The sequence below is a fragment of the Panthera tigris genome, chromosome F3 (genome assembly GCF_018350195.1).
Source record: "Panthera tigris isolate Pti1 chromosome F3, P.tigris_Pti1_mat1.1, whole genome shotgun sequence".
In the NCBI taxonomy this organism is placed as follows: domain Eukaryota; kingdom Metazoa; phylum Chordata; class Mammalia; order Carnivora; family Felidae; genus Panthera; species Panthera tigris.
Window position 1 is genome coordinate 5,424,466 of NC_056678.1, and position 27,156 is coordinate 5,451,621.

General features: G+C 45.8%; 1 protein-coding gene and 1 long non-coding RNA gene across 4 annotated transcripts in view; one reads left to right on the forward strand and one right to left on the reverse strand.

The window, feature by feature from the left end:
* Positions 1–27,156, reverse strand: part of EFCAB2 (EF-hand calcium binding domain 2) — a 130,499-nt gene that overhangs the window by 24,093 nt on the left and 79,250 nt on the right. The window contains exon 3 of one of the 2 annotated variants that reach the window (XM_042975601.1): positions 2,399–2,471. The exons of the other annotated variant lie outside the window; for it this stretch is intronic. Coding sequence (XP_042831535.1) covers positions 2,399–2,471 — 73 coding nt within the window. The remainder of the gene's footprint in view (positions 1–2,398; positions 2,472–27,156) is intronic. 2 annotated transcript variants of the gene reach the window in all.
* Positions 1–27,156, forward strand: part of LOC122235749 — a 37,762-nt gene that overhangs the window by 9,755 nt on the left and 851 nt on the right. Inside the window, exons 2-5 of one of the 2 annotated variants that reach the window (XR_006213780.1) lie at positions 437–488; positions 4,260–4,456; positions 5,156–5,282; positions 8,869–9,669. This is a non-coding gene — a long non-coding RNA (uncharacterized LOC122235749). Of the gene's footprint in view, positions 1–436; positions 489–4,259; positions 4,457–5,155; positions 5,283–8,868; positions 9,670–27,156 lie in introns of those variants that run through there. The other variant, XR_006213781.1, reaches the window with a different exon arrangement.

The following is a 27,156-nucleotide window of genomic DNA, read 5'->3' on the forward strand; positions in this document are numbered from 1 at the left end:
AATCTGAACAAACTGTTGCGCACAAATACAGAAAAACATATGTAGGGCTTAGATAGCATATTGCTATAATTCTTAAGCTTCTTAAGCATCTTGCTATAATTTAATCTGAACAAACTGTTGCGCACAAATACAGAAAAACATATGTAGGGCTTAGATCGCACAGTGATCCCTCTTGGTCCAACTGTTCGAAACGTGTAATTTTCAAAGGCTGTGTCAATGTACCTAAGCAAAGGACAAATACAAAAGAAAATGCTGGGGCCTGAGCATCTACTGTGATTAACTGTGAAACCCACGGGGTCATTTCGGTAGAGAGCCACCTACAGAGCAAGCCAACCCAAATATACACTGAGTGCCCACCAGGGAACAGCTGATTCCTTGCAGCGATCAGAATGAATCCTCATAAAGACACTTGGCTATTGTTGCGTTCTTTTCGCAGATGTGGGACCAGGCTTGGAAAGAGGACGCTGCTCAGCCAAGGCCACACAGCTGTAAGTGGTAGCTCTGGGGTTTGCAAGTAGACTTCCTGACACTATTCGTGGTGTCTGTTCCACTTTGCCAGAAAAACTTACAGATCAAGAGTTGGCAAACTTTCCCTGGAAAGGGCCCGACAGTAAATATTTTAAGCTCTGCAAACCATATGGTCTCTGTCGCGAGGACTGAACCTCCACTCTTGCAGTGAGAAAACAGCCACAGACAATATGTAAATAAACGAGTTTAGCTGTGTCCCGATAAAACTTCATTTACAATAAGAGGAGGTGGGCTGGATTTGGCCCAGGGGTTGGGATTGGCGGACCCCCGCTACAGATTGAAACGTACAAACCAACCATCAAGGAATCAGGCTCTAAAGGTTCCGCTTTTCTATCTTTCCAGGGCCATTTTTCATTACCGCTGTGCTTACTCTACTGAATTGTACGCAATCATTACGATTTCACTGTAAATTCATCCTCCAGTCCCTCTCTGCTCCACAATGCCAACTTTCCTTTCCCTAGCACAGATTCTCGCTTTGTCGATAAACACTGTCAAGCAGCGATCAACACCTTATTTTTAAAAATGAGGACCCACTTGGGAAAAATAAGTTGTTTTTTTTTTCCTCTGAGTAAAAATAGTTTCACCGGGTCCCCAAATGGAAAACCAGCGTAAAGATTTTGTGCTGTACTGAATATTTTTAAATGCTAATGAAAAACTGGTACTGCCCTTTAGTTACCAAGATGCCAAGAGGTGGGTATCAGAGTTACCTTCCTGATCTTCCGTTCCTTAACTTTATATAGTGCGTTAGGATTCAAATGCGTTATTTCATTTGTCTTTGAAGTACCGATTATCATGGACAAACTGAAAGGGATGCGCCCGGGGCCGGTGCTGTGCTGGGCACATGAAATAAGGAAATCAACAAAATCATGCTTCCTTGCCTGTCTCCTGTTTCCTCCTACCTGGAGACCCACACACCCACAAAAGCAGTTCTGGAAAGGTTCTTCTCGTGGTGGGGGCCCAGGGAGCTCGGTTCCCCGCAGGCCCCTGCTTTGTTGGACTGAAAGCTGCATGTGGAAGTTAGAGCAGATCCTTTGCTGGAAAACCAAACAGGGCAGGAAGCTCTCTGGTCTTGGGCCACTCACCACTGCTTTACGGGATAACTCTCTCCAGGGACTCATCTACACGGTTGCAAATAACCATTTTTCAAATTCTTAGACTCTTTGGTCAATGTCAAGTTAGTTCTTATTATTGTGTTTACTACTTGCTCGGAAAGTTGGTTTTATTTCCCCCAAATAAATATAAATTTCTTCCAGTCTCTGTTTCCACTTCTATCCCCTCTGAAGTGACATTATTCAGTATATTTACCTTTCCAGTGCCAATATCCTCTCTGCATATAGTCAGTCCCCTGTGTCTGTCTGCTGGCCTTTCTTCAACTAAGTTTAAAGAGTATAAATAAGGGGTGCCTGGGGGGCTCAGTTGGTTAAGCATCTGACTTCGGCTCAGGTCATGATCTCCCAGTTTGTGGGTTTGAGCCTCGAGTCAGGCTCTGCGCTGACGGCTCGGAGCCTGGAGCCTGCTTCAGATTCTGTGTGTGTCTCTCTCTCTGCCCCTGCCCGCTTGTGCATGTGCACTCTCTCTCTCTCCGTCTCAAAAATAAATAAATAAACATTAAAAAAAAAAGTGTATAAACAATATAAAGTGGGCTCCTCACTTGAGCCATCATGTTACTCAGTCAAAGCCATTTGTTCCAGATCTGCTATTAATTTGTTCAGACCCTGTTGGCTGGCTGATCCGTAAAGCTGCCCGAATGTTTCCACCAAGCACCCTCATTAGTTTAGAACACGCTTAGCTGCAGGGAAGGGTTTTTAGGCACCAGGAATGGACGAAGCAGGGAGCCCGTGGCACGCAGCCTTGCCCCAGGTCTGCTTACCTCCGCGATCAGGTCATGGAGCTCTCCTTCGCTCGGGCAGCACCCTAGCGACCTGATAATTGTTCCGATCTCTCTGCGGAAAAAGTGGTCAACAGTTTTAGAACATAAACTTTGGAAAGCAAGCGCTGTGCTTCTCCAAACAAGGTCAGGGCAGATGTAGCACCGAGGTCACTCAATTAAGTTCTACCTCGTGAGGACAGCAGATACTTTTCCGGGGGAAGGAAAAGGCAGACAAATGAACCAAAGGGAGAAGAAAGAAGTGTTTGCGTGGATTAGCCCGAGCCCAAATCAGAACATTCTAGAAAATGAAAACAGGGGAGGGGGCAAGAAAAAGAAGTGTCAGGCACTCACTAGCTGATTTTAAGTTAATTAGCTGTTTCAAACCTCAGTTTCTGCATCTGTAAAATGGGGACAATAATATCTCGCTCAGAGGTTTGTGTTAAAGTCCACATTAGTGGCAAAATACTGAAAAGCGTGGCCCCTAGTGTCAGATTGTCAGGGTTCAGATCTGAGCTCTATCACGTGCTAGGCTGCACAGGTTAATCTCTGGGTTTAGAAGCCTACCTGGTGGTTAAAACCTAGTGACTTCGTGCAAATACTTAGAAAGGGGCGGGGAACACCCTAAGAGTAAAATAATACGAACTATCATAATATAAAGCATAGTTCTTGCTTTATACTATGCAAGATTTATTGAATGGCATACACTCAATAAATATTAGTTATGTCCCTGCCCTCCCCATAATGATGTAATTCAATTCAGCAAATAACCTAAGAAAAGTATAAATTCTATTCGGTACTCCCTAGATGTGAAGAGAAGGGGATTTAGAATAGATTATTAAAGATTTCCACTTAAAATTATTAAAATTAAAGATGCAATATTTGAATGTTAACTTAATTTCACAAATATGCACTTGAATAGAATTTTTAAATATTTATTTATTTATTTTGAGAAAGAGAGTGAGAGAGGGAGAGCGTGAGCAAGGAGAGGGACAGAGGCAGGGAGAGACAATCCCAAGCAGGCTCCGAGCTGTCAGCACAGAGCCTGATGTGGGGCTCAATCCCAGGACACTGGGATCATGACCTGAGCCCAAATCAAGAGTCAGATGCTTAACCAACTGAGCCACCTAGGCACCCCACTTGACTAGAATATTTAATTTTTTTTACCATTCTGGGTAATAATGGTGTTATACTTACTCCCTATTTTACTGAGAAAACTTTTTTTTTTAAGTTTATTTATTTATTTAGAGAGAGAGGGAGGGAGGGAGAGAGGGAGGGGCAGAGAATCCCAAGCAGGCTCCACTGTCAGTGGAGAGCCCCATGCGGTCATTAGATCATGACCTGAGCCAAAACCACGAGTTGGATGTTTAACCGACTGAGTCCCCCAGACGCCCTGTGAAAACATTAAAAAAATTTTTTTTAATGTTTTTATTTATTTTTGAGATGGAGAGAGACAGAACATGAGCAGGGGAGGGGCAGAGAGAGAAGGAAACCCAGAATCTGAAGCAGGCTCCAGGCTCTGAGCTGTCAGCACAGAGCCTGACGTGGGGCTTGAACTCACGGACCGTGAGGTCGTGACCTGAGCTGAAGTCGGACGCTCAACTGACTGAGCCACCCTGGCACCCCTGAGAAAACAGTTTAAATTAGAATGTTAGGCTTCTTCACTTACAGAGGCTGCGGGATGAGCAGCGAGGGAAAATCAAAAGTCTTTAACTGCGGAAGACGGGATTCTTAATTTTCATTTACTGATTTTCCTTTGTAACAAACACGGCCCACTATACACGCCACGTCTTCCTGTGGACTACGTTTCACACCGGCCGGAGTACCTCAGTCTGTAAACTTCTGCATTGCTTTTCCCGCCCAGGTCCCTCGTGAAGGCAGGATCTAAACATGATGGTGTGCATAGAAACTGAAGCATTTTACAAGACTATACTTTCGAGAAGTCCCTAAAGATGTGCCGTGAATCTGGCTAACACCGAACTAGTAAACATATCGTTGTAACATCAGACTGGCTGCTGTATACATTAGACCAAAGAGAGGCAGGGACAAAAACATGATTTGGTAAGTATTCACAGATTTAGCCCTTCCATAACCTTCCGGGCCTTTTGCTATGTGCATCAGGAAACCGAAACTCCAGGGGCGCCTGGGTGGCTCAGTTGGTTGAGCATCTGACTTCAGCTCAGGTCATGATCTCGTGGTTTGTGAGTTCGAGCCCCGCGTCGGGCTCTGTGCTGACAGCTCAGAGCCTGAAGCCTACTTCAGAATCTGTCTCCCTCTCTCTCTGCCCTTCCCCCACTTATGCTCTGTCTCTGAAATAAACATTAAAAAAAAAATTAAAAATACATAAATAAATAAAACATTAAAAAGAAAGAAAAGAAAAGAAAACTGAAGACACTCCAGAATCAGAGGGACCTGAAGAAAAGCTGGTTACCCTACACCAGAGGCAGGGGTGGGGGTAGGGGGTGGAGAGGGGACCTGGAACCGCCTGCGGGCAGGCGTGTAGGACAGCGGCCCTTTCGTCCGTCTGGCTACTGAGCACTGCGCAGGTGGCTAGCCCAAACAAAAACAGGCTGTAAGTGTAAAATACAGATTTCAAAAACTGAGCACACACACACAAAAAAATGTAAAATATCTCATCGATCATTTTTAAATTGACACATGTTGAAATGACAATATTTTAGACATATTGGGTTGACTAACAATTACTAAAATTAATTTCACCTGTTTCTCTTTTGCCTTTTGTTTCCTTGTGGCTACTAGAACATTTTAAATTATCAGTCCAATACTCCCTATTTCTGGAAACGGCTAGGAAGAGCCATCATCACGAGTCAGACATTGAGAGGTACACAGAAAGAGAGAGAGAATCACCTTGCGCCGTGTCAGCAAGGTAATTGTTCTCCCTCGTGCCTCTCTGAGAAACGTTAACCAGGTGTTTGTTTGTTTTTTAATTTTTTAATTTATTTTTTGAGTCTGTCTGCAGAGAGCCCGAGCGGGGCTCGAACTCACGAACCGTGAGACCATGACCTGAGCCAAAATCAAGAGTCAGACGCTTAACCGAGTGAGCCCCCCCAGGTGCCCCTGAACCAGGTTGCAACGAGCCCTTGGTCGCTACCAGCCCCCACGACACAGGAAGGGCTATTAGGTGGCGGGCCGGGCGGCATCCAGCCCCAGACACGACGCACAGGAGGGCCTGAGCGGGAGGAAGGTGTGGGCCGGAGACACAGCTCTGGCAGCGAAGCCGTGGGCTCTGACGGGAGTGTGCTGGCAGGAAGACACCAGCCAGGGGTCCAGGAGGAACTCTCTAGAGGGCCCGCGCTGACCCAGCGGTACGAGGAAGAGGCCCGCGTTAGCCACGGAGGAGAGGAGCCAGAGGGGAGGCGCGAACTCCGCACAGGGCCGCGTCCAGGGAGCTGAGGAAAGACGTGGGGAAAGCGAGCCTCATCTCAGTGTCCCATGCTGCGGAGAGCATGGGTTGAGGGAAGGAAGATCAGTTGTGATATTTGAGGAGGGAAGGCGCCGTCGAAATCAGACTGCACGGCGTCCAGGAGGATGGGTCCGGGGAGCGAAGGGGAGGAAGTGATGTCTGGGGAGGGGGGCAGAGGCGTGGGGCCAGGGAAGATTCTGTAAGAAACGTAAGACCGGAGGGAGGTGGGCACTCACGAACGCGGATGGGCAGGGGCCAGCGCGGAGAGGGATGGAGAGACCAGGGCTCGCGAGGGGGTGCTCCTGGGGAGGTGGGAGCACTCAGGGGGCACACGGCTGGCCCGGGGCCTGCCACCCGCAGGCTCCGTGTCAGAAGGGCAGGTCCTTCCTTCCCGCCTGGAAAGGTCTTCTCTACCCCTCTGGCTCCCCTTTGAAGAACCGATCACCATGTCTCCTCCTCTGAGTGAATCCAGCCAGGACGACCCACTTTGCCCACGGAAAACAGCTCGTCTGATGCCCTCCAGCCATGCAGGCGCTACTTTTCTCCAGCCCTGAAGCACGGAGCCTGACTCCGCTAAGGGGAAAGGGCAAAGCTTCTCGGGCCGATGAGTCCACAGCGGCCTGAAGAACAATACAACTCAAGAACTCACCCCGAAGCCCTACAAACTGGCCCGCGAGCTGTGGGCAGCGGCGAATTCACCGAGCATTCGTGCTCCTTTGCTGCCGTCAACCAGTCAGACCTGCCGTTTCCTGTCCTGGATTCTGGGCCCCTGAACCTTCCATCCTGCCTGCTCTATTAATCCCTAACCCTGAGCAACTCCCCGGTTTCCTTCCTCTACTCCGGCAAAGCACTGCGGGAAGAAAAGACCTAACACAAAGATCACGGGCTGCTGCAGATTCACGCCGCCCAACATCCAGCGTCCCGCATGCCGCCTAACCCCCTTGCTTTCGCTTCCTGCTGCTTCCCTAGCAAACTGCCCCCCAAACAGCTATTCTGAATCATCTCCAGCCTCACGCTCAAAACCACAGGTATGCCCAATCTCAGCGGAAGACCCCACAGGCCTGTCACCTGCGTCCCCCCCCATGCGAACCGGGCACTGCTGACCCGCCAACTGCCCGCTCGGCCAGCCCAGGCCGCACAGCTACGCGCCGCAGCCTGGGTAGAGGCAGCTCACGGCTCTGAAGGCGGCAGAGTCCAAGGCTCTGTCAGACTCCGGGCCTGGTGAGAACCCTGCTTCCGGCTTGTGGATGACCGCCTTTCTCCGTATCCTCCCATGGCCGACAGCGAGCGAGCTCTGGGTCTCCCTCTTCTTTCAAGGGCCCCAATCCATCGCGGGGACCCCACCCCCGTGACCTCATCTAGACTTAATCACTTCCCAAAGGCCCACCACCTCCAAACACCATCACGTGGCGGGGGGGGGGGGGCAAGGCTCCATCATATGAATTCGGGAGGGACACACATCCGATGGTGGGCGCCCCCACTACAGGCCTGGCCCCTATACCGCCTTCCAAGTGTGTACAAGCCTCCCCTCCTCTCCCTCTCAGCCTCCGAGGAACTCAAAGTGCCCTTCCTTAATAAAGCTCACCCCTCTCCATTTTCCTGAGTTCCAGGCTGGGCTCCTTTTTTCCCCCCAGCAAGTATACACATTATTCAGTGCTCATCTCGGTGTGCGTAGTCTTAACCCCCTCGGTCTCGGCTCTTTTTCTGGACACACTTGCCTCCCGCTCAACATCTTCATTCAGCCCTTTACTAGTGGCTTCCTCTTTTGCCCTGAGATATTCACGTAACTTCCCTCTCTTAAGACACTTCTAACAGGTGCCTTACCGCCTCCAACTACTCTCCCTCCGCTTCCTTTGCTAGCACAGCCCTTGTTCTAAGTCGCTCATCTTGGGGGCGCCTGGGTGGCTCAGTGGGTTAAGCATCTGACTCTGTTTTCGGCTCAGGTCGCGATCTCACGGTTTGTGAGCTGGAGCCCCGCGTCGGGTTCTGCACTGACAGCATGGAGCCTGCTTGGGATTCTCTCTCCCTCCCTCCCTCCCTCTGCTTCTCCCTTGCTCTCCCGCACACTCTCTCTCTCTGTCTCTTTTAAAATATATAAATAAACCTTACAATGAATGAATCAGTCATCTTGTAGCTGTCAGGACACCACCCACCATTCACTGTGGACCTGCCGGCCTAGCTCTTGGCCACATGCTCAGTCTGTCCTGTCTTAGCCTCTCCACCCCTCTCTTCCTCCCACGGTCCCTCAACTGCCCCCTGCCTGGACCCCTGGTTGCAGGATGACCTCACTGTTCAAAGTGTTACAGGGGCCTAAGAGAAGAAACCCACCACTCGGATCTGGGCAGAGAGAAGCCTGCCACTTGGATCTGGACAGAGAAAGGCCCACGGCTCAATCGGGGACAGGAGAGAGCCCCGCCGCTCGGATCTGGACAGGAGAGAGGCCCGCCGCTCAGATCTGGCCGGAGAGAGGCCCACCGGTCATCACAGCACCGGCACCTGCAGGGAGAGAGGGACAGAAAGCCCGTGCAGGGCGGCAGCAGTGGGGGACCGGAGTGGCAGGCAAGGGGAACACAGGGTTAAGGCGGCCGCTCTGGAGAGGCACGCGCAGCTTCTGGCCAGAAGCTGAATTCAGTGCAGCCACCGGTCCCGCGGTCCCCACGGACGCCTTGACCCCCCGCGACAGTCCCATGGGGTGTGCGCCTTGTCCTCTCCATTTCACAGACCAGGAGATGATCCCGAGATGTTCAATAACTTACCAGGGCCACAAATAGCTGCGCATTCTAGCCGCCCCCCACCCCCCCAGAGCAGGGGGCCGGGGCTGCGGGCCCAACCAGGGGGCAGGACAGCGACACAGGAGACTGACCGGCCTTCCGGATGGGAGCCGTCACCTCCTCTGGGACTTGGAGAAGGAGACCCCGCAGCCCACTCCCTCCCCTCCACCACCTGCGGGCTGCAAGGGGAGTGGTAACCGCGCACAGGGTTTCACCAGCGGGCCGGGCTCTGTTGTCAACTGCTCTAAATCCTCTTACCCGCTTCCTCCCCACGGCAGCCCTGCGAGGACGACCCACCAAAACCAGGCCACAGAAAGATTGGGTAACTTCCCCAGCACCCTGGGAAGTAGTGGCTGGGATCCCGACACACACAGGCTGGAATCCACACGCCTCAGCCCGGCACACCGCCACCTCTCATAAACCTGATCCAGTATGTCACGAGACGGAGGGAACCTGGGGACTGTGACAAGGCGCCTCCAAAGAAGAGTGGAGGTTCCATCCCACGGGAACCTTGAAGACAGATCCAGGGCGCCAAACAGACGACCCAAGGGACAGAGTTGGCCCTCAGATAAGGTTTTGCTCAGCGCAGTGTTGGTTCATAACATCCATGTCTTCAGGAGTGCCCCAGACTGTGTCCCTCGCACATGCACATCACAGGCCTGGTCCCTTGGGAACCAGGGTCTATCACTCCTGGAAAATAGCAATTTTGTACGGTAGGAATTTACCTGCAAGAAGCGGGGGAATGAGCCAGTGACCTCTGAAAGTTTTCTCCCCAGGGGCTCTGATTCTAAGATTATACTTACACACACACACACACACACACACACACACACCGGTGGCTTATGTAAGTGAATATTCTTGCTCTTAGAAGATACACACTGGAGGATTTCAGGGGAAAGGTCACAGCGTCTACAGCTCACTCTCAAATAGTCCAGCAAAATAAAATAATAAAACGTATAAATACGTAGATCGTGTAAATGTAGTGTGTGTGTGCATCATAAAAGAGAGGGAACACGGGCAAAAGCAAATGCGCCAGAATGTTAATAATTGGTGCATCTAGGGGACCGTACACAAGAATTCCTTCCATGCGCCACTCTTACTATTTGTCTAGACGTGTTAAGTTTTTTAAATAGAAAGTGTTCTTGAAAGAAAATAATAACAAGAGGTGGGTGCCTGGCTGGCTCAGTCGGAGCATTCCACTCTTGATCTTGGGTCGTGAGTTCGAGCCCCACGTCGGGCATGGAGATTAGTAAAAAGTAAACTTAAAAAGGAAACACAAGATAAGGACCTTTCATTCTCAGGCAGGAAAACCAAAGTAGTAAGAAATAACAACAGAAATCCTGCCTCATATAAACTATCTGCAAAACAATTTACTTTTTTGTGTTATACTATATTTATCATGTTTGGCTTAAAAAGTTGATTATTGGGACGCCTGGGCGGCTCCGTCGGTTAAGCGTCCAACTCTTGATCTTGGCTCAGGTCACGATCTCACGTTCATGAGATCAAGCCCCATGTCAGGTTCTGTGCTGACAGCGCAGAGCCTGCTTGGGATTCTCTCTCTTTCTGCTCTTCCCCTGCTTGCGTTCTTTCCTCTCTCTCTCTCTCAAAATAAATAAATAATTTTTTAAAAAGTTGATCACTAACGATGTCTTAGTTTACAGGAAAATACATTAGTGACAACATTCTTCAATTTCACAACAAAATCAGTTACAATATTCTTAACTCAGTACTTAAGCATTTAAAAAAAAAACCTGGGGGCACCTGCCTGGCTCACTTCATAGAGCATGTGACTCGTGATCTCAGGGTTGAGTTCAAGCCCCATGCTGGGTGTACAGATTACTTTAAAATGGAAAACCCGATAGACTCCACCAAAAGTCTACTAGAACTGATACATGAATTCAGCAAGGTCTCAGGATACAAAATCAATGTACAGAAATCAGTTGCATTCTTATACACTCATAATGAAGCAACAGAAAGACAAATAAAGAAACTGATCCCATTCACAATTGCACCAAGAAGCATAAAATACCTAGGAATAAATCTAACCAAAGATGTAACAGATCTGTATGCTGAAAACCATAGAAAGCTTATGAAGGAAATTGAAGAAGATACAAAGAAATGGCAAAACATTCCATGCTCATTGATTGGAAGAAGAGATCTTGTTAAAATGTCAATACTACCCAAAGCTATCTACACATTCAACGCAATCCCAATCAATTGCACCAGCATTCTTCTCGAAGCTAGAACAAGCAATCCTAAAATTCCTATGGAACCACAAAAGACCCCAAAGTAATAATATTGAAGAAGAAAACCAAAGCGGGAGGTATCACAATCCCAGACTTTAGCCTCTACTACAAAGCTGTCATCATCAAGACAGCATGGTATTGGCACAAAAACAGACACATAGACCAAGGGAATAGAATAGAGACTCCAGAATTGGACCCACAAAAGTATGGCCAACTAATCTCTGACAAAGCAGGAAAGAATATCCAATAGAAAAAAGACAGTCTCGTTAACAAATGGTGCTGGGAGAACTGGACAGCAACATGCAGAAGGATGAAACTAGACCACTTTCTTATGCCGTTCACAAAAATAAACTCAAAATGGATAAAGGACCTCAATGTGAGACAGGAAACCATCAAAACCCTAGAGGAGAAAGCAGGGAAAAACCTCTCTGTCCTCAGCCGCAGCAATTTCTTACATGACACATCTCCAAAGGCAAGGGAATTAAAAGCAAAAATGAACTATTGGGACCTCATGAAGATAAAAAGCTTCTGCACTGCAAAGGAAACAAGCAACAAAACTAAAAGGCAACCAACGGAATGGGAAAAGATATTTGCAAATGACATATCAGACAAAGGGCTAGTATCCAAAATCTATAAAGAACTCATCAAACTCCACACCCGAAAAACAAATAATCCAGTGAAGAAATGGGCAGAAAACATGAACAGACACTTCTCTAAAGAAGACATCCAGATGGCCAACAGGCACATGAAAAGATGCTCAACGTCACTCCTCATCAGGGAAATACAAATCAAAACCACACTCAGATACCACCTCACACCAGTCAGGGTGGCTAAAATGAACAAATCAGGAGACTACAGATGCTGGCGAGGATGCAGAGAAACGGGAGCCCTCTTGCACTGCTGGTGGGAATGCAAGCTGGTGCAACCACTCTGGAAAACAGTGTGGAGGTTCCTCAAAAAATTAAAAATAGACCTACCCTATGACCCAGCAGTAGCACTGCTAGGAATTTACCCAAGGGATACAGGAGTACCGATGCATAGGGGCACTTGTACCCCAATGTTTATAGCAGCACTTTCAACAACAGCCAAAGTATGGAAAGAGCCTAAATGTCCATCAGCTGATGAATGGGTAAAGAAATTGTGGTTTATATACACAATGGAATACTATGTGGCGATGAGAAAGAATGAAATATGGCCTTTTGTAGCAACGTGGATGGAACTGGAGAGTGTTATGCTAAGTGAAATAAGTCCTACAGAGAAAGACAGATACCGTATGTTTTCACTCTTATGTGGATCCTGAGAAACTTAACAGAAACCCATGGGGGAGGGGAAGGAAAAAAAAAAAAAGAGGTTAGAGAGGGAGGGAACCAAACCATAAGACACTCTTAAAAACTGAGAACAAACTGAGGGTTGATGGGGGGTGGGAGGGAGGGGAGGGTGGGTGATGGGTAGTGAGGAGGACACCTTTTGGGATGAGCACTGGGTGTTGTATGGAAACCAATTTGACAATAAACTTCATATATTGAAAAAAAAAACAACTGAGAACAAGCTGAGGGTTGATGGGGGTGGGAGGGAGGGGAGGGTGGGTGATGGGTATTGAGGAGGGCACCTGTTGGGATGAGCACTGGGTGTTGTATGGAAACCAATTTGACAATAAATTTCATATTAAAAAAATCAAATCAAATCAAAATCAAAATCAAATCAAAAACTTGGCAGCACTGGATAGATCTAAGACATTGTGTTTCACGAAGCACAAGTTGCCAAGAGGCTGGCTATCGGTCTACTGTTCCTTGCAGGTAAAAGTACCTGAAGAAGACGGAGCCCCCCAGTGAGGAAGGCAGCACCGTGAACTGCTCCTTGTGGGCACAGGACCAGAGCAGTTTCTCTGCAGGACTCTTCACCGAGCACAGGGCTCAGGCTCGCTACAGATGGGACAGCACCTGCCAGCCACAGTCAGATCCACTCTGGCCCAAGAAGGCAGCTCCCTGCACGGGCGCCCCTCCAGCCTGGATCAGCAGGGGGAAGGCAGAGGGTGTTTAAGTACTACTAACCCTTTCTCCTCCGATGTGTTCTTTCTTCAAATGACAATGCATTAGGTGAATTTATTTCAAGAGGCCTCCCGCGTTCCCTGAGAGGAGAGGGGAGGGGAGAGAGGTGGGGAGGAGAGGAGCAGGAAATAGAGAGGCAAAGATGCCTCTTGTTCTAACTCGTCCCGGAATACAAGGCCAGAGGCACAGAAGACCGGACGATCCCGAGAGCTCTGCTTACTTAACGATTCTGCTGCCAATAACACGGGACTGCAGCCAAAGCAGTCAGGTGGGCTTCCAGAACCCCAGATGCCCGGGAGGAGGCTGGGGTCCTGGCCATCAAGGAGGAAACCATGTAACTCACAGTTCAGCCTCAGGAGCAGAGAGGCTCCTAAAAGTGAGTGAAGAAAAACGGGGGAAAAAAAGAGAGAAGGGCAAAAAAGAGCAGAGGCCAGAGAAACATCAGGCCATGAATTTCTGAGAAAGAGACAGAGGTCTAGAAAGGAGGAGAACCGAAAAAGAAAGAGCAAGAAAACACTGAAGGAGATGAGATTATAGCTTTTGGAGACAAGGAACAGAAATTCCCAAGCTTAATGGCGAAAATGAAAGACAGAAGTTCAGAAAGAAGAAATGACAAAGATACCAGACAACTGGAAAGTTGAGCAAAACTGTGAAATAAAGTGGTACAGTTACATACAACATTAAGGCTGATCAACCCACTTTACTTGCACGAACCGGGACTGTGAATCAAGCAAAACGATTGAGAATTATTGTAAAGTATCTTTTAAGACTACTCGTAACATTAGTCGATCGTTAAAGTCTTTTACGGTTATTAAAGTACCTTTTAAAGCAACTATTTAGGAACTTACTGAAGTCAATGTAGTAAAATAAAACTAAAATCGTTTTGTTTTTTGTTTTTTCTTTAATTTTTTTTAACCTTTATTTATTTTTGAGACAGATAGAGACAGAGCATGAATGGGGAGGGGCAGAGAGAGAGGGAGACAGAGAATCGGAAGCAGGCTCCAGGCTCTGAGCCGTCAGCCCAGAGCCCGACGCGGGGCTCAAACTCACTGACCGCGAGATCGTGACCTGAGCTGGAGTCGGACGCTTAACCGACTGAGCCACCCAGGCGCCCCTAAAATCGTTTTTGAATTTTAATAATCTCTTCCAAAGTCTTTTTGTCAGGCTTTTAGAAGAGAGTCCAGAGAAACGGCGCAAACGCATGTGCGTACAATGGGGAGTGTGCTGTTTTCAACTGGTTCCTCAAGAGGGAAAAGCCCTGACTGGAAGCATCTGCATTTCCACGGTGTCAACACAGCCATCTGGGCCAATTTTGAGCTGCCAGAGTGAAGTCACCGGGGGGAGGAGGTGGGAAGAGATGTTCCCGGTGTCCCCAGCACATCACCGCACGGCACCCCAGCACACGTACACGAGACAGATTTGCAACAACGTGGATGGAACTAGAGTGCATTATGCTGGGCGAAATAAGTCAATCAGAGAAAGAAAGATATCATAGGATTTCACTCACATGTGGAATTTAAGAAACACAACAGATGAACATAGGGCAAGGGCAGGAAAAAATAAGATAAAAACAGACAGGGAGGCAAACCATCCGAGACTCCTAAATACAGAGAACAAACTGGGAGATGCTGGAGGGGAGGTGGGTGGGGGGATGGGCCTTAAGGAGGGCACTTGTTGGGATGAGCACTGGGTGTTGTATGTGAGCCATCAATCACTGGGTTCTACTCCTGAAACCAATACTACACCGTATGCTAACTAACTTGAAATGGGAAAAAAAAAAAAAGCGTAAGTAAGAGTCAAATGTGATGGTACTGCAATTAGGAAGTGGCCACTTTTGAGTCTTTATTACCTTTTCGTTGTTAATAAGCACCTTCATTTTCGCATTTTATAAGAACAGCCTGGAAAAGTACACAGGGCTTCACAAGTCTGGGTGACGCCCTCATGCAGGGGCCGTGCTAATCTCTGCGCCTTTCCAAACTGGGTGTCAGTGCCACCCCAGGGAGCACCTTTGTTTTTTTCAATATAATTTCCTTGTAAGTTTGTGTAATTGACTTGTTCCAAAATGAGTGTGTAGCAGCCCTTGCAGGGTTCCTGGAAACCTAACCATCATCTCTGTGAGTCAGCACTGGACCCGATGTTTCTAGACAGGTTCATCCTCTGAACGAACGAGGGCCCCCTCACTGAGTGTTCGACCGTGTTTCTGAAACAGAAATTCGGTATGTTTATTGTAAAAAAAAAAAAAAAATCTGTTTTTCCTTTGGAAAATGTTTTTCTTTCTTTTAAATCAATTTCGTGGGGTTTTCCTTTTTCTTAATCGAGGACCCCTGACTTTTGGCAGCATTTTCCAAGAAAATGAAAATCAACATTCACATAAAGTCTTTAAAAATCTGCAGGGCCATTTCATCCGCTTTGGCAGAGGAGACATTGCTGTGTGTGTCGATAAGAAGTAGGAACCAACTCCAGAAGCCTTTATGGTTAAATACTACGAATTTGTTTCTGTACTTGCACTATATATAATGCGTAGACGTGGGGACAAAATCGTTTCAGAACATACGAGTCACAGGAACGTTGCCCAAAAGTGGCACCGTTTAGGTTATACACAGCCTGTGTGACCAGGGCCTGGCTGGTCCTGGCAGGCGTCCAGTGGGTGCAGTACCACGTTCCTGACACAAGGTGGAGCCAGTGCCACGGAGCTAGGCCCTTGGCGAGTCTTCCGCGTAAGGGCAGGCTAAGGTCAAAATCGTTCAAAGTGAAGACCCCGTTCGGGACAATTGACACAATGCTAAGGGACAAAAGATAAGCAAAATATTTTACCTCCTGTACGGAATAGCGGATATTCGGCGACGTATAAGAGAATGCGGAAAGCGATTCAAAAATTTCTAAGAAGGAACAGAGCGGGATTCGAAAATGATTTCCATTTACTTCGTAAATATTTGCCAAACACGACTGTGTGCCAGGGACTGTTCTCGGTAGAACAGCCGGTAGAAGGAAGACCCTGCCCTCGCACTGGGCGTCTTTCACAGATTGATCTTCTTTTGCAAAGCCGTGAAATGAAACCGAAATAATGGCTAAACCTCCTTATTCAGCACAACTGCTCTATTAAAAAAAAAAAAAAAAAAAAAGGCTTACTTTTCCAGAGGCCCCTCTAGTCAAGTGAGGATCGTTTTCCCACTGCTAAAATGTGCTTTCCAAAAACCTCTGGGCTCTAACCGGTTACAGTATTATTTCTCGTATAGTCCTATGTGCTAGAGGTTCCAGCCCCCAAGTGAAGGACTCGGGGTCCCCTGTGTATCACAGAAAAAAACCTCTACCAAATATTGGACGGTCTAGATAATAAATGACTCAACGGCACCTCTGTTTTTACCGTGGGTGCTGTGGTTACTGTCATGAACCAGATAGACAAGGATCACCACCTCTGTCATTATTATCCTCAGTGCATTAGCCGGCTGGGGTGGCCATAACAGAACACCACGCCTGGGGGGCTTAAGCACCCCCCAGGTGTTTTATTTGCTCACAGCTCTAGAGGCAGGAAGCCCAGGATCAAGACGGCGGCACGGCGGGTTTCTTCTGAGGCCTCTCTCCCCGGCTTGTGGACGGCCACCTTCTCCCCGTGTCCTCACACTGTCTTCTTGCGTGCGTGCATCCCTCGTGTCTCGGTGGGCCCAAATTTCTTCTTCTGACTCGGTCAGATTTGGGCCTGCCCTCATGCACTCATTTTATCTCCTTCACCTCTTTAGAGAGGTGATTATCTCCAAATAAGGTTACATTCTGAGATGCTGGGCATCGAGGATGTGACTTCTGGCTGGGGGGACTCATCTTGGCCCCTGACAATAACGATAACGACTATTACGCTCCAACCACCCTTTTCTGGCCGCCATCTCTTGCCGGGACCACGGCCGTCGCCCTCATCTAGCCACCGCCTCTGCTCTCACCAGCCACCTCCATCCACTCTCTCAGCAACCAGAACAATCTTTTAAAAATGAAAATTAGGGGCACCTGGGTGGCTGAGTCGGTTAAGCGTCCGACTCTGGCTCAGGTCACGATCTCACCGTTCATGAGTTCGAGCCCCGCATCGGGCTCTGTGCGGACAGTTCAGAGCCCGGCGCCTGCTTCGGATTCTGTCTCCTCTCTCTCTGCCCCTCCTCCACTCATGCTCTACCTCTCTCTCTCTCTCTCTCTCTCTCAAAAATAAACATTAAAAATTTTTAATAAATAAATAAAGATGAAAATTATACCACGCAGTTCTCCTGCTTAAAATCCCCAGGAGCTTCCCACTGCACTGATAATGCCTGTGAGGGCTCAGCATAATTGGGGCCTGGCCACCCCCTGACAGGTCTCACACCCTGGTCTCCAGCTGCCTGCCTCACAGCCACACCGTCCTCTGTTTTTCTCTAACACACTAGACCCCTGCCCCTTCGGAGGACCTTTTAATTTGCCCTCCCCCAGTTTTTCACATGGCTGGCTCCTTCGAATCTTAAATATCCTTTTTTTAATGTTTATTTTTATTTTTGAGAGAGACGGAGAAAGAGAGAGTAGGGGAGGAGCGGAGAGAGAGGGGGACAGAGGATCAGAAGCAGGCTCTGCACTGACAGCAGCAAGCCGGATGTGGGGCTCAAACTCATGAACAGTGAGATCACGACATGAGACAAAGTCGGATGCTCAACCGAGAGCCACCCAGAAGCCCCTCGAATCTTAAAGATCTTAACTCGAAAATGACCTCCAGAGAAATTTTCCCTGACAGAGATCTACACTGTTTCCGTTTCACCCCACCTCACTAACCCCTCATTTGCTAACACATCACCCTCTTTTACCTTCCCTAGAGCATTTCGTAACATCACCCTGTTTTATGTACTATATTTATAGCACTTTTTACTGAAATCTTGTTACTTATATATTCTGTCTCTTCCTCTAAAATGTAAGCTCCGTGTGGGCAGAGGCCCCTCCCTGCTACATCCCAATACCTCGAAGGATCTCACACATAACAAGGACTCAGTATATATCTGTTAAATAGTACATGAATTTGTAGAACACTTTACAGTTTGAAAAATACCTTTCAATCAAAGAGAACTTTCATATTTATTCATTCATCTAATTCTCCCACCAATCTATATTATGGGATTTTTTTTTTTAAGTTTACTTATTTGAGAGAGCATGCTCATGTCGGTGGGGGAAGAACAGAGAGAGATGGGAGAATCCCAAGCAGGCTCCACGCTATCAGTGCAGAGCCCAACACGGGGCTCAAATCCATGAACCATGAGATCGGGACCTGAGCAGATCAAGAGCTGGACGCCCAACCAACTGAGCCATCCGGGCACCCCTCAATCCATATTATAATCCCCATTTTAAAAATAAGGACTCACCCTACAGGAACGTAACTAGTATGGAGCAAAATTGGAAGCTGGTTCCATTCTCTGATTCCTGAGATTCTGTCTCTCAGGAGTCTCCGCAATAACATTTTCTTAGAACCAATCACGGTGGCTAATGCGATTTGAGGTGAAAAATAGTGGTAGAGAAAAAGACCCGGAAGTGGAACAGAACCACAGCGCCTTTTGCATATCTCTCATAGATGTTTTGGTTGTAACAAGGGCTTAATAAACCTTTATTAGATTAATTAACTAAAACATCTTCCACTGCTGTGAAAGATCTAAATGATCCCAAGATGAACACTGACCAAATGGTTGCTCGCCGTCCAAACAAAACAGACAAAAAGCTCACTGTCCTAGAGTTTCCTTTTTAAAAAATAACACTGAGACACCATTCGGCAAATGTGATGGTAATCATTTGTTACACGTCAATTCAATCAATGAATGTGAAAATTAGTGGGCAAAGTTTGAAGAGAAAGGATATTTTGAAGTCTCTCCCCCCCCAAGATATTTATGAGTTCCAAAGGGAAAAATAATAACTTCACGGTGGTAAACCTAGCAGACACTTCCTCAAGCAAGCGAACAAGGTGAGCATCACCAGCAATGACACGGCCACATCAAGTACCCGCTGCCGTGATGCTCTGAGAAGAATACAAAATCACTCCCTGGTATTCCTGCCAAAAAACGCATTACCTCGATCTGTGCGGGGGGGAGAAAGCGTCTGACAAGCCCAAACTGAGGAGCATTCTACAAAATCACTGAGCAGGACTTTTCAAAAGTAACAAGAAAGGCGGGGAAACTGTCACAGGTTGCAGGACTGAAGACACTAGACAACTAAGTGCAAGGATTGTGTGTCGGATCCTGGAAAAGTTATTTTAAAATAATAACATGCCTTTTTCTCTGTGGTTAAAAACTGGAGATTTCTTTTAAAAATCAGATGTTTTTAAAGAGGTACCACTTTCATACCTCGGAGATATTAGCCATTTGCAACGTAACATTTTCTCGGTCGTTTATCTCTTGATTTTTAAAATTTTTTTTTCTTGAAATTTTTTTCTGCTGTGGCTGAGCATGTCAATCTTTTCACTTTAGAATTCCAAGTTCATAAAGGAATTCACCTATACATTTTTTTAACACTTAAAAAGATCTTCCATTTTATGCTTGGATTTTTGTTGCATATAGACTTTATCTTGGTATACAACTTGAAGTACAGATCTAATTTCATACTGTTTCGAATGGCTATTATATAGTTGTTGAGTCTACCTTTTCCCCACCTATTGGAGAAGTCACCCGTATCATAAATGAACTCTCTGTATGAATATTTCCGGATTTCCTGTTCTATTTCATTGTCTGTTATGCCACACTCCACTCGTTGTAAAAGACTTGTAATGTTTTACTATCAAATAAAGCTAAACTCACCTCCATTCTTTTCTTTATCAGCAATTTCTTGGCTACTCTTGCTTATTTGTTTTCCATGTGAACATGAAATTCACTTGCATAGCTCCAGAAAAGTTCTATTGGTATTTCAACTGTGGCTGTGTTGAATTTGTAAGTTGAACTCACCTTTAGGAGTGCAAGTCTTCCTATCCAAAACACATGGTACGTCTTTCCATTTGTTCAAGTCTATTTTTAGATCTTTCAGGTTTTCCAAAGGTAGCATTTCTAATTTTTTTTTGTTATGTCTCTAAACTTCAGCTTTTTTGTTGCTCTTGTAGATGGGTCTTATCTTCCATGGTATCACCTAACTGGTCGTTGTATAGTTGAAGGCTCTGGAGTTTTGTGTATTGGTTTGATTTCCTACTGCTTTATTGGAGTTTTTTTTTTTCCCATAGTAGTTTTTCCACTGGTTCTCTCGGGTTTTCTAGATAGTTCATAATTTCTAGATATTTCATAATAAAGTTTAGCTTTATTTGATAGTAAAACATTACAAGTCCTTTACAATGAATGGAGTGTGGCATAACAGACAATGAAATAGAAGAGAAAATCCAGAAATATTCACAGAGAGTTCATTTATGATACGGGTGACTTCCCCAATAGGTGAGGAAAAGATAGACTCAAATAGAGACAGTTCTTCTCTCTTCTATCTTTCCCACCTTCTACCATTTCGTGTCCAATATTTATGTTTCCATTACAACTTGCCTAATTGCGCTGGCTAAAGCCTCTAATGTTAAATAATAATGGCAGATATGGATATTCTTGTTTTTGTTCCTGACTTAACAGAAATGTTGATTGTGCTCCCTCGTTAAGAAAGAAACTGGATTTTAGGCTGAGATACACAGATTTCATGTTACGATACACGGATTTCTGGATCGACTTTACTGAGTGTGATTTTAGGTGTCAACCTGATTGGGCTTAAGGGATGCCCATATAGCCGGCAAAATATTATTTCTGGGTTGTGTCTGTAAGGTTGTCTCCAAGAGATTAGCATTTGAATGGTAGACTGAGTACAGAAGATTGCCCTCACCAATGTAGGCGGACATCATCTAATCTGTCGGGAGCCTGAGTAGAAAGAGAAGGCAGAAAGGGCAGAAAAAGGGCCTATTTGCTATATTTCCTTGAACTGAGATATCCCTCTCTCCCGCCCTTGGACACTGGTGCTCTTGCTGCTTGGCCTTTGGACTCAGACGGAATCACATCACTGACCTTCCTGACTCTCTAACTTACATACAATAGTCACAGGACTTCCTGGTCTCCGTAATTACATGAGCCAATACCTGTAATGAATCTCCTCCCCGCCCCCACCCCGCTCTACACACAAATATAGATATACAGATATAGACGTAGGTATAGATGATACAGACATGTCCTGTTCTGTTTCTCTGCGGAACTCCGACATATTGAATCTTTAAAATTATGAGCATGCAGAATTCTGCCCAATGCCTCTTATGTGTCTGTAGAGATGATCCTGTGATATTTCCTCTCAGACCTATTAATATCATTAAATGTAGGGGTGCCTGGGTGGCTCAGTCGGTTAAGCGTCTGTCTCTTGGTTTCAGCTCGGGTCACGATCTCATGGTTCATGAGTTCAAGCCCCGCATCAGGCTGATGGTGCAGAACCTATTTGGGATTCTCTCTCTCTCCCTTTCTCTCTGCCCCTCCCATGCCTGCCTCTCTCTCTCTCTCTCTCTCAAAATAAATAAACTTTAAAAAATAATGAAATGTATGAATACACTTCCGAACATAATACTATTCTTTCACTCCTGGAATAAATCCCATTTTGCCTTATTGTGCATTTCATTGCTTAGCATTTCCCTTATACTCTTTGTATAGATATTCATAAGATTGTTCTCTAGGAATTTTTCATTAAGTTTTTGCTATCAGTATTATACTTACTTCAGAAAAAGAATTTGGAAGTTTTCCTTCTTTTCTTATTTTCTGGAAGAAATTAAGTACCATTGGTACAAAAGTGTTTTTCAGGTTGGATGGAATTCTCCCGTGAAAGCATGTGGATTGAAGCCTTTTGGTGAGAGAGCGCTTTGAAAACTTGCCTATTGATTCTACAGAAATTGGTATGTTTAGATTTTTTACCTTTACTGGGTGCCATTTTTTGTTAATTTGTTTTGCTTCACTTTTTTTTGTCCATTAACTTTTTGGAACGTGGCTTTTAGTAAATTCACAATGGTAAGCAGCCATTACCACTATCTAATCCTAGACCATTTCCCAGAGAGGATCCCATACCTGCCAGCGGTCCCTTCTCATTCCCTCTCCCCTCACCTCCTCGTGATCACTATCTACTACCCAAGTTGTCTTTCACTTGGCGTAATGTCTCCCGGGGAAACCCACATTGTCACATGTATCGGTACTTCATTCCTTGTTGTGGGTGAAGAATATTCCATTGTGTGGACCCACCACGTTTTGTTCATCCATTCATCGCTTGATGGACAGCTGAGTTTCTCCTTTTTGGCTATTAGGAGTAATGCTGCTGTTAACATTCATGTGCAAGCTTTTCTGTGAACGTGTTTTTTTCATTTCTCTTGGGTATATGCCTAGGGATGAAATGCCTGGGTCCTACGGTAACTGTGTTTACCTTCTTGGGGAACGACAAAAGTTCCCTGACGTGGCTGCACCATTTCACGTTCCCACCAGCAGAGTATGGGGGTTCTAATTTCTCCACATCCTCACTGACATTCGTTATTTTACATGAAGGGGAATTAATAGCCATCCTAGTGGATCTGAAGTAGTATTTCTTTACGGTTTTGATTTGTATTCCCCCTTAACAACGAATGATGTGTGGCATATTTTCACGTGCGTATTGGCCATTAAATATGTTCTTTGGAGAAATGTGTATTCGAATCCTTTACCCACTTTTTCATTGGGTTATTTGTATTTTTATTATTGAGTTGTAAGAGTTCTGTGCACATTCTGGATGCTGATACATGATTTGCACATATTTTCTCCCCTTCCGTGGCAGACTTTTTGTTTTCATTATGGTATCCATTGAAGCGCTAAAGTTTCTAATTTTGATTTAGTCCAATGTACTTATCTTCCTCCTTCTGTTGCTTTGCTTTGTGTGTCATATCTAAGAAGCCACCGCCCCATCCTGGGTCACAAAGACTTAACACCTATGTTTTCTTCTAGAGTTTTACAGTTTCAGGTCCTCAGTGTAGGTCTCTTATCTACTTTGAGTTATTTCTTATATATGGTACGTGGCAAGGGTCCAAACTTCACTTATTTGCATGGAAATATCCAGTTGTCCCAGCACCATTTGTTGCAAAGACTATTCTTTCTCCATTGGATTGACTTGCCAACTTTGCAGAAGATCAATTGACCATAAATGTAAAGATTCATTCCCCAACCCTCAACTCCATTCCACTGATGTACATGTGTAGCCTCACGCCATTATGTCAGTATCACAGGTCTTGATTACTGTAGCTTTGTGTAAATTTTGAAATTGGGAAGGGTGAGTTCAACTTTGTTCTTCTTTTTTGAGATTATCTGTGGCTATTCTAAGTCCCTTGCAATTCCATATAAACTTAAAAAAAAAATTTTAATGTTTATTTATTTTTGAGAGAGACAGAGACAGAATGTGAGTGGGTTAGGGAGAGAGAGAGAAAGAGAGAGAGAGAGAGACAGAATCTGAAGCAGGCTCCAGGCTCTGAGCTGTCAGCACAGAGCCTGATGCGGGGCTCGAACTCACGAACCACGAGATCATGACTTGAGCTGAAGTCATACGCTCAACCGATTGAGCCACCCAGGTGCCCCTATTTTTTTTATTTTATTTTTTAATGTTTATTTATTTTTGGGAGGCAATTCCATATAAACTTTAGGACCAGCTTGTTGATTACTGAAAAAAAAACGTGAAAGGCAGCTGGGATTTTGATAGGGATTATATTGAATCAGTTGATCGATTTGGGGAGTACTGCCAGCTTAACAATAGTTAAGTGTGTCCAAACCAGGTATACAAGTTCCAACAAACGATATTCTACTAGAAAGTTGCCCTTTACAGCTAGATTTTCAGATTTGCTTGCATAGAGTTGTACAAACGACTCTCATGATATCTTTAAATTTCCCATTTCGATTGTTATTTCAGCCCAGACATTTGTGCCTTTTTGTGCTTTCTCAAAACAAACAAACAAACAAAAAACTGCCAGGGACTTTTCTTATTTTAACCTTTTACAAAGAACCAGCCCTTCATTTTATTCATTAGTTCCTACCATTTCCCTTTTCCAGCCCCATCATGCTTTATCGTCACCAAGCCCTCCCTTCTGCTTTCTCTCATTTTGCACTTTTCCTCCAGCTTTTTGAGTCATATATTCTATCCATTTTCTTATGCTTTTATTTTCCTTGATCTAGGCATTCATGGTTGTACCTCATGATTCTTATTTGGTTGTACCTCATGGATTCTAATGTCATTTCCATTTTCCTATCTCATTTCCATTATAGTTACTTTCCAGACGTTTTTGATGTCATTGTCCTAAAATTTCCCCTTTGACCTAAGAGTTGTTACAGGCTCTTAACAATTTTTCCAGGTTGAGCCCCAGACTTGGATAGGGATGAGATTTTCCAGAAAAGGACCTACAGGGAAAAGAGGGATGGGGATGGACCTAAAAGGAGCTCAGAAGGAAGAATCGGAGGTGTTGGATAAAAACAATAGGTGAACTTGGGGAAAACAAGGGAAGAGACAACCAGTGACCTCAGGAGACACCGTTTGAATGGGAATGGGTTTGGGGATAGAAGTCAAATTACAAAGTGTACATGAAGAATGAACAGGATGAAGGTTATCAATGAAAGCAAACCCTTTTTCTCATTAAGATTCTTAGCTGTGAAGAGAAAGACAAGGATAGGGCATTAGCTGGGGGTTTATTGGGTAGAAATGTTTTTTGTTGTTCGCTATTTGTGTTTTGGTTTATAGGAAAGGCATCTTTAGAGTGGGATATTTTGGAATGACACTGAAGCCTTTCCATCCAACTCAAGGCACCCTTCCCCCAACCAAGGCGGCTAGCACATTCCACGTTCACTGCCTCAGGGAAAAGATTACTCAGCACAACATAGAGATCAGGGTGAATCCAAGGAAAGGTTACTTATCCAAAGGGCTCATTACTTGAGACTGTGTGGCTAGGCCCTCATTCTCTCCATGTCTGCTCCTGTGCTGGCCTCCATGTTTCTGCCTGGCATCAGGCTATGGGTTCCGGAGAGCCAAGGGTCTTGTGAGGTAGGAGAGCCCTCGAGGTCAGCTCTATGCTGCTCTTCTGTATGCAGTCCTGGGCTATCTGGGTTATGGGGCGGCTCTGTAAAGGCCACCACCACATACACACACACACACACACACAGACACACACACACACTGTTAGCCATTTTTCCCCCAAGCTCTAGTTAAGATTCCTGGGAGCCGGGTTTGGGAATTCCTTTTGCCCCATATCCTTGTTTGTACCTATTACTGAAAGAATGTATGCCACGTTCTTCAAGTTCCTGTTCAAGTCTTTGCTCATTTCACTGTGTGGGCTTTTTTTTTTTTTTTTTTTTTTTTTTTTTTTTTTTTTTAAGAAGCTCCCAGGTAATTCTAGGTCTAGCGCACCCAGAGCTAGAAACCACTGATCTAGTCCACATGTCAACCTATCTACCATCCTCAAGTTCTTTTTCTAAAAGCCCAAATCTGTTACCTCTCTGCATTTATGGACTTCTGCTGCCTACATAACAAAATCCAGGCTCCGTAGGGCACAATTAAGACCATTCACTGAATGGCCGAAATCCACCTTTATAATATTTATTTCCTAACAACTCCACAAACCAGTACCTCTGGTCATAGGACTGCTAATAGGACTGACACTGTAGGGGCACCTGGGTGGCTCAGTTGGTTGACTGTCCAACTTCAGCTCAGGTATGAGCTCACAATTTGTGAGTTCAAGCCCCACATAGGGCTCGCTGCTGTCAGAGCAGAGCCCGCTTTGGATCCTCTGTCTCCCTCTCTCTCTGCCCCTCCTCCGCTTGCGCTCTGTCAAAAAGAAAATAAAACATTTTAAAAAAGGAAAAATATTAGTGACACTGTATATGGACCAAAGACAATGCTGTACACATTGCAGAGTCCAAATGTTAAATACATTTTGTCTTCAGTAAATTTTTATTTTATTTATTTAAAAAAATTTTTTTAAGGTTTTATTTATTTTTGAGACAGAGAGAGACAGAGCATGAGCAGGGGAGGGGCAGAGAGAGAGGGAGACACAGAATCCGAAGCAGGCTCCAGGCTCCAGGCTCCGAGCTGTCAGCACAGAGCCCGACGCAGGGCTCGAACTCACGGACAGTGAGATCATGACCCGAGCCGAAGTTGGACGCTCAACCGACTGAGCCACCCAGGCGCCCCTTCAGTAAGTTCTTAAACATAGGAGAGACGAGAAATAGAAGCCCTTAGTTAGAAGGAAAAATACTTTTAGAGTTGGGAGAGCAAAGGAAAGATGGCCAAAATGAGCTCTCAGGGAAAGGCTGGAAACTATCACAAAACGCACTGGTACTTTTCAGGGGGAAAAAAAATAGACATTTGGGTATCACTTCTCAGTAATTCAGAAAATGAAACCGAAGAAGGCTACAGGTCAGGAGCTGGGGTAGCCACCGTGCCTTTAAATTAACCAGAAGCTGACTTGAATTACAGCACTTGCAGCCTGGCTCCTGGCCTGGTTTCATCACTGCATTATGCAGTGACACTTCCAAACGCTCGTTTCTGAGTCCTGCAAAGACACAAACAATGAATTCCCATGCTCCTTGGGACCCTGCTAATGTAACCCAATCTCCTTTCACAGCCACTTGAATAGCACCCGGCACAGTCCTGTCTCTCTCACCTCCCCCAGGGAAAGGACAGATTTAGACACCTCTTACTATCTCTACAGATGAAACGGATGAAGTTTCCACCACTCCCTCCATCCAGAATTTGTCGAACACGGAATCCCACCGCCACAACTGACCGTGGTGGACACCGAGTCACTGGCCCTGTGTACAATACGGAACCACTGGCTACTGATCGCCTCCTGCCCTTCTCGCTCCTCTCCCCTCCCCACTCAATCTGGGGCCATTTCAAACAACTCCCAGACTTTCTTACGCAACCACAGATGTATCTGATCGCCACAGCCTGCGATTTGCAGGGTAAGTCGCGAAGGAGGACATTTTTCACGTCACGCCTGACGGCGGTAGCAAAACAATGGGGGCTCTTCCTCTATTTCCCATCAGCCTCTTCAACCAACTTCAGCCTCGGACACAGCTCCCTAAGATACCTAGGCGCCCCAAATCCTTCCTTGGGTTCCTGTGGAGAAAGTTCCATAAGGCAACTCTGTGAGGATAACAGTCACCCCTACAACCAACTCCACCATCCAGGGGCTTAACACAACGCTTATGGAGGTGGCTTATACCAAAGCCAAAATGAGTTTTCTTGATCGAAGAACGGCTTTACCCCAAAGAATCGTTCAGGGACGCTGCTGCTTCCACCT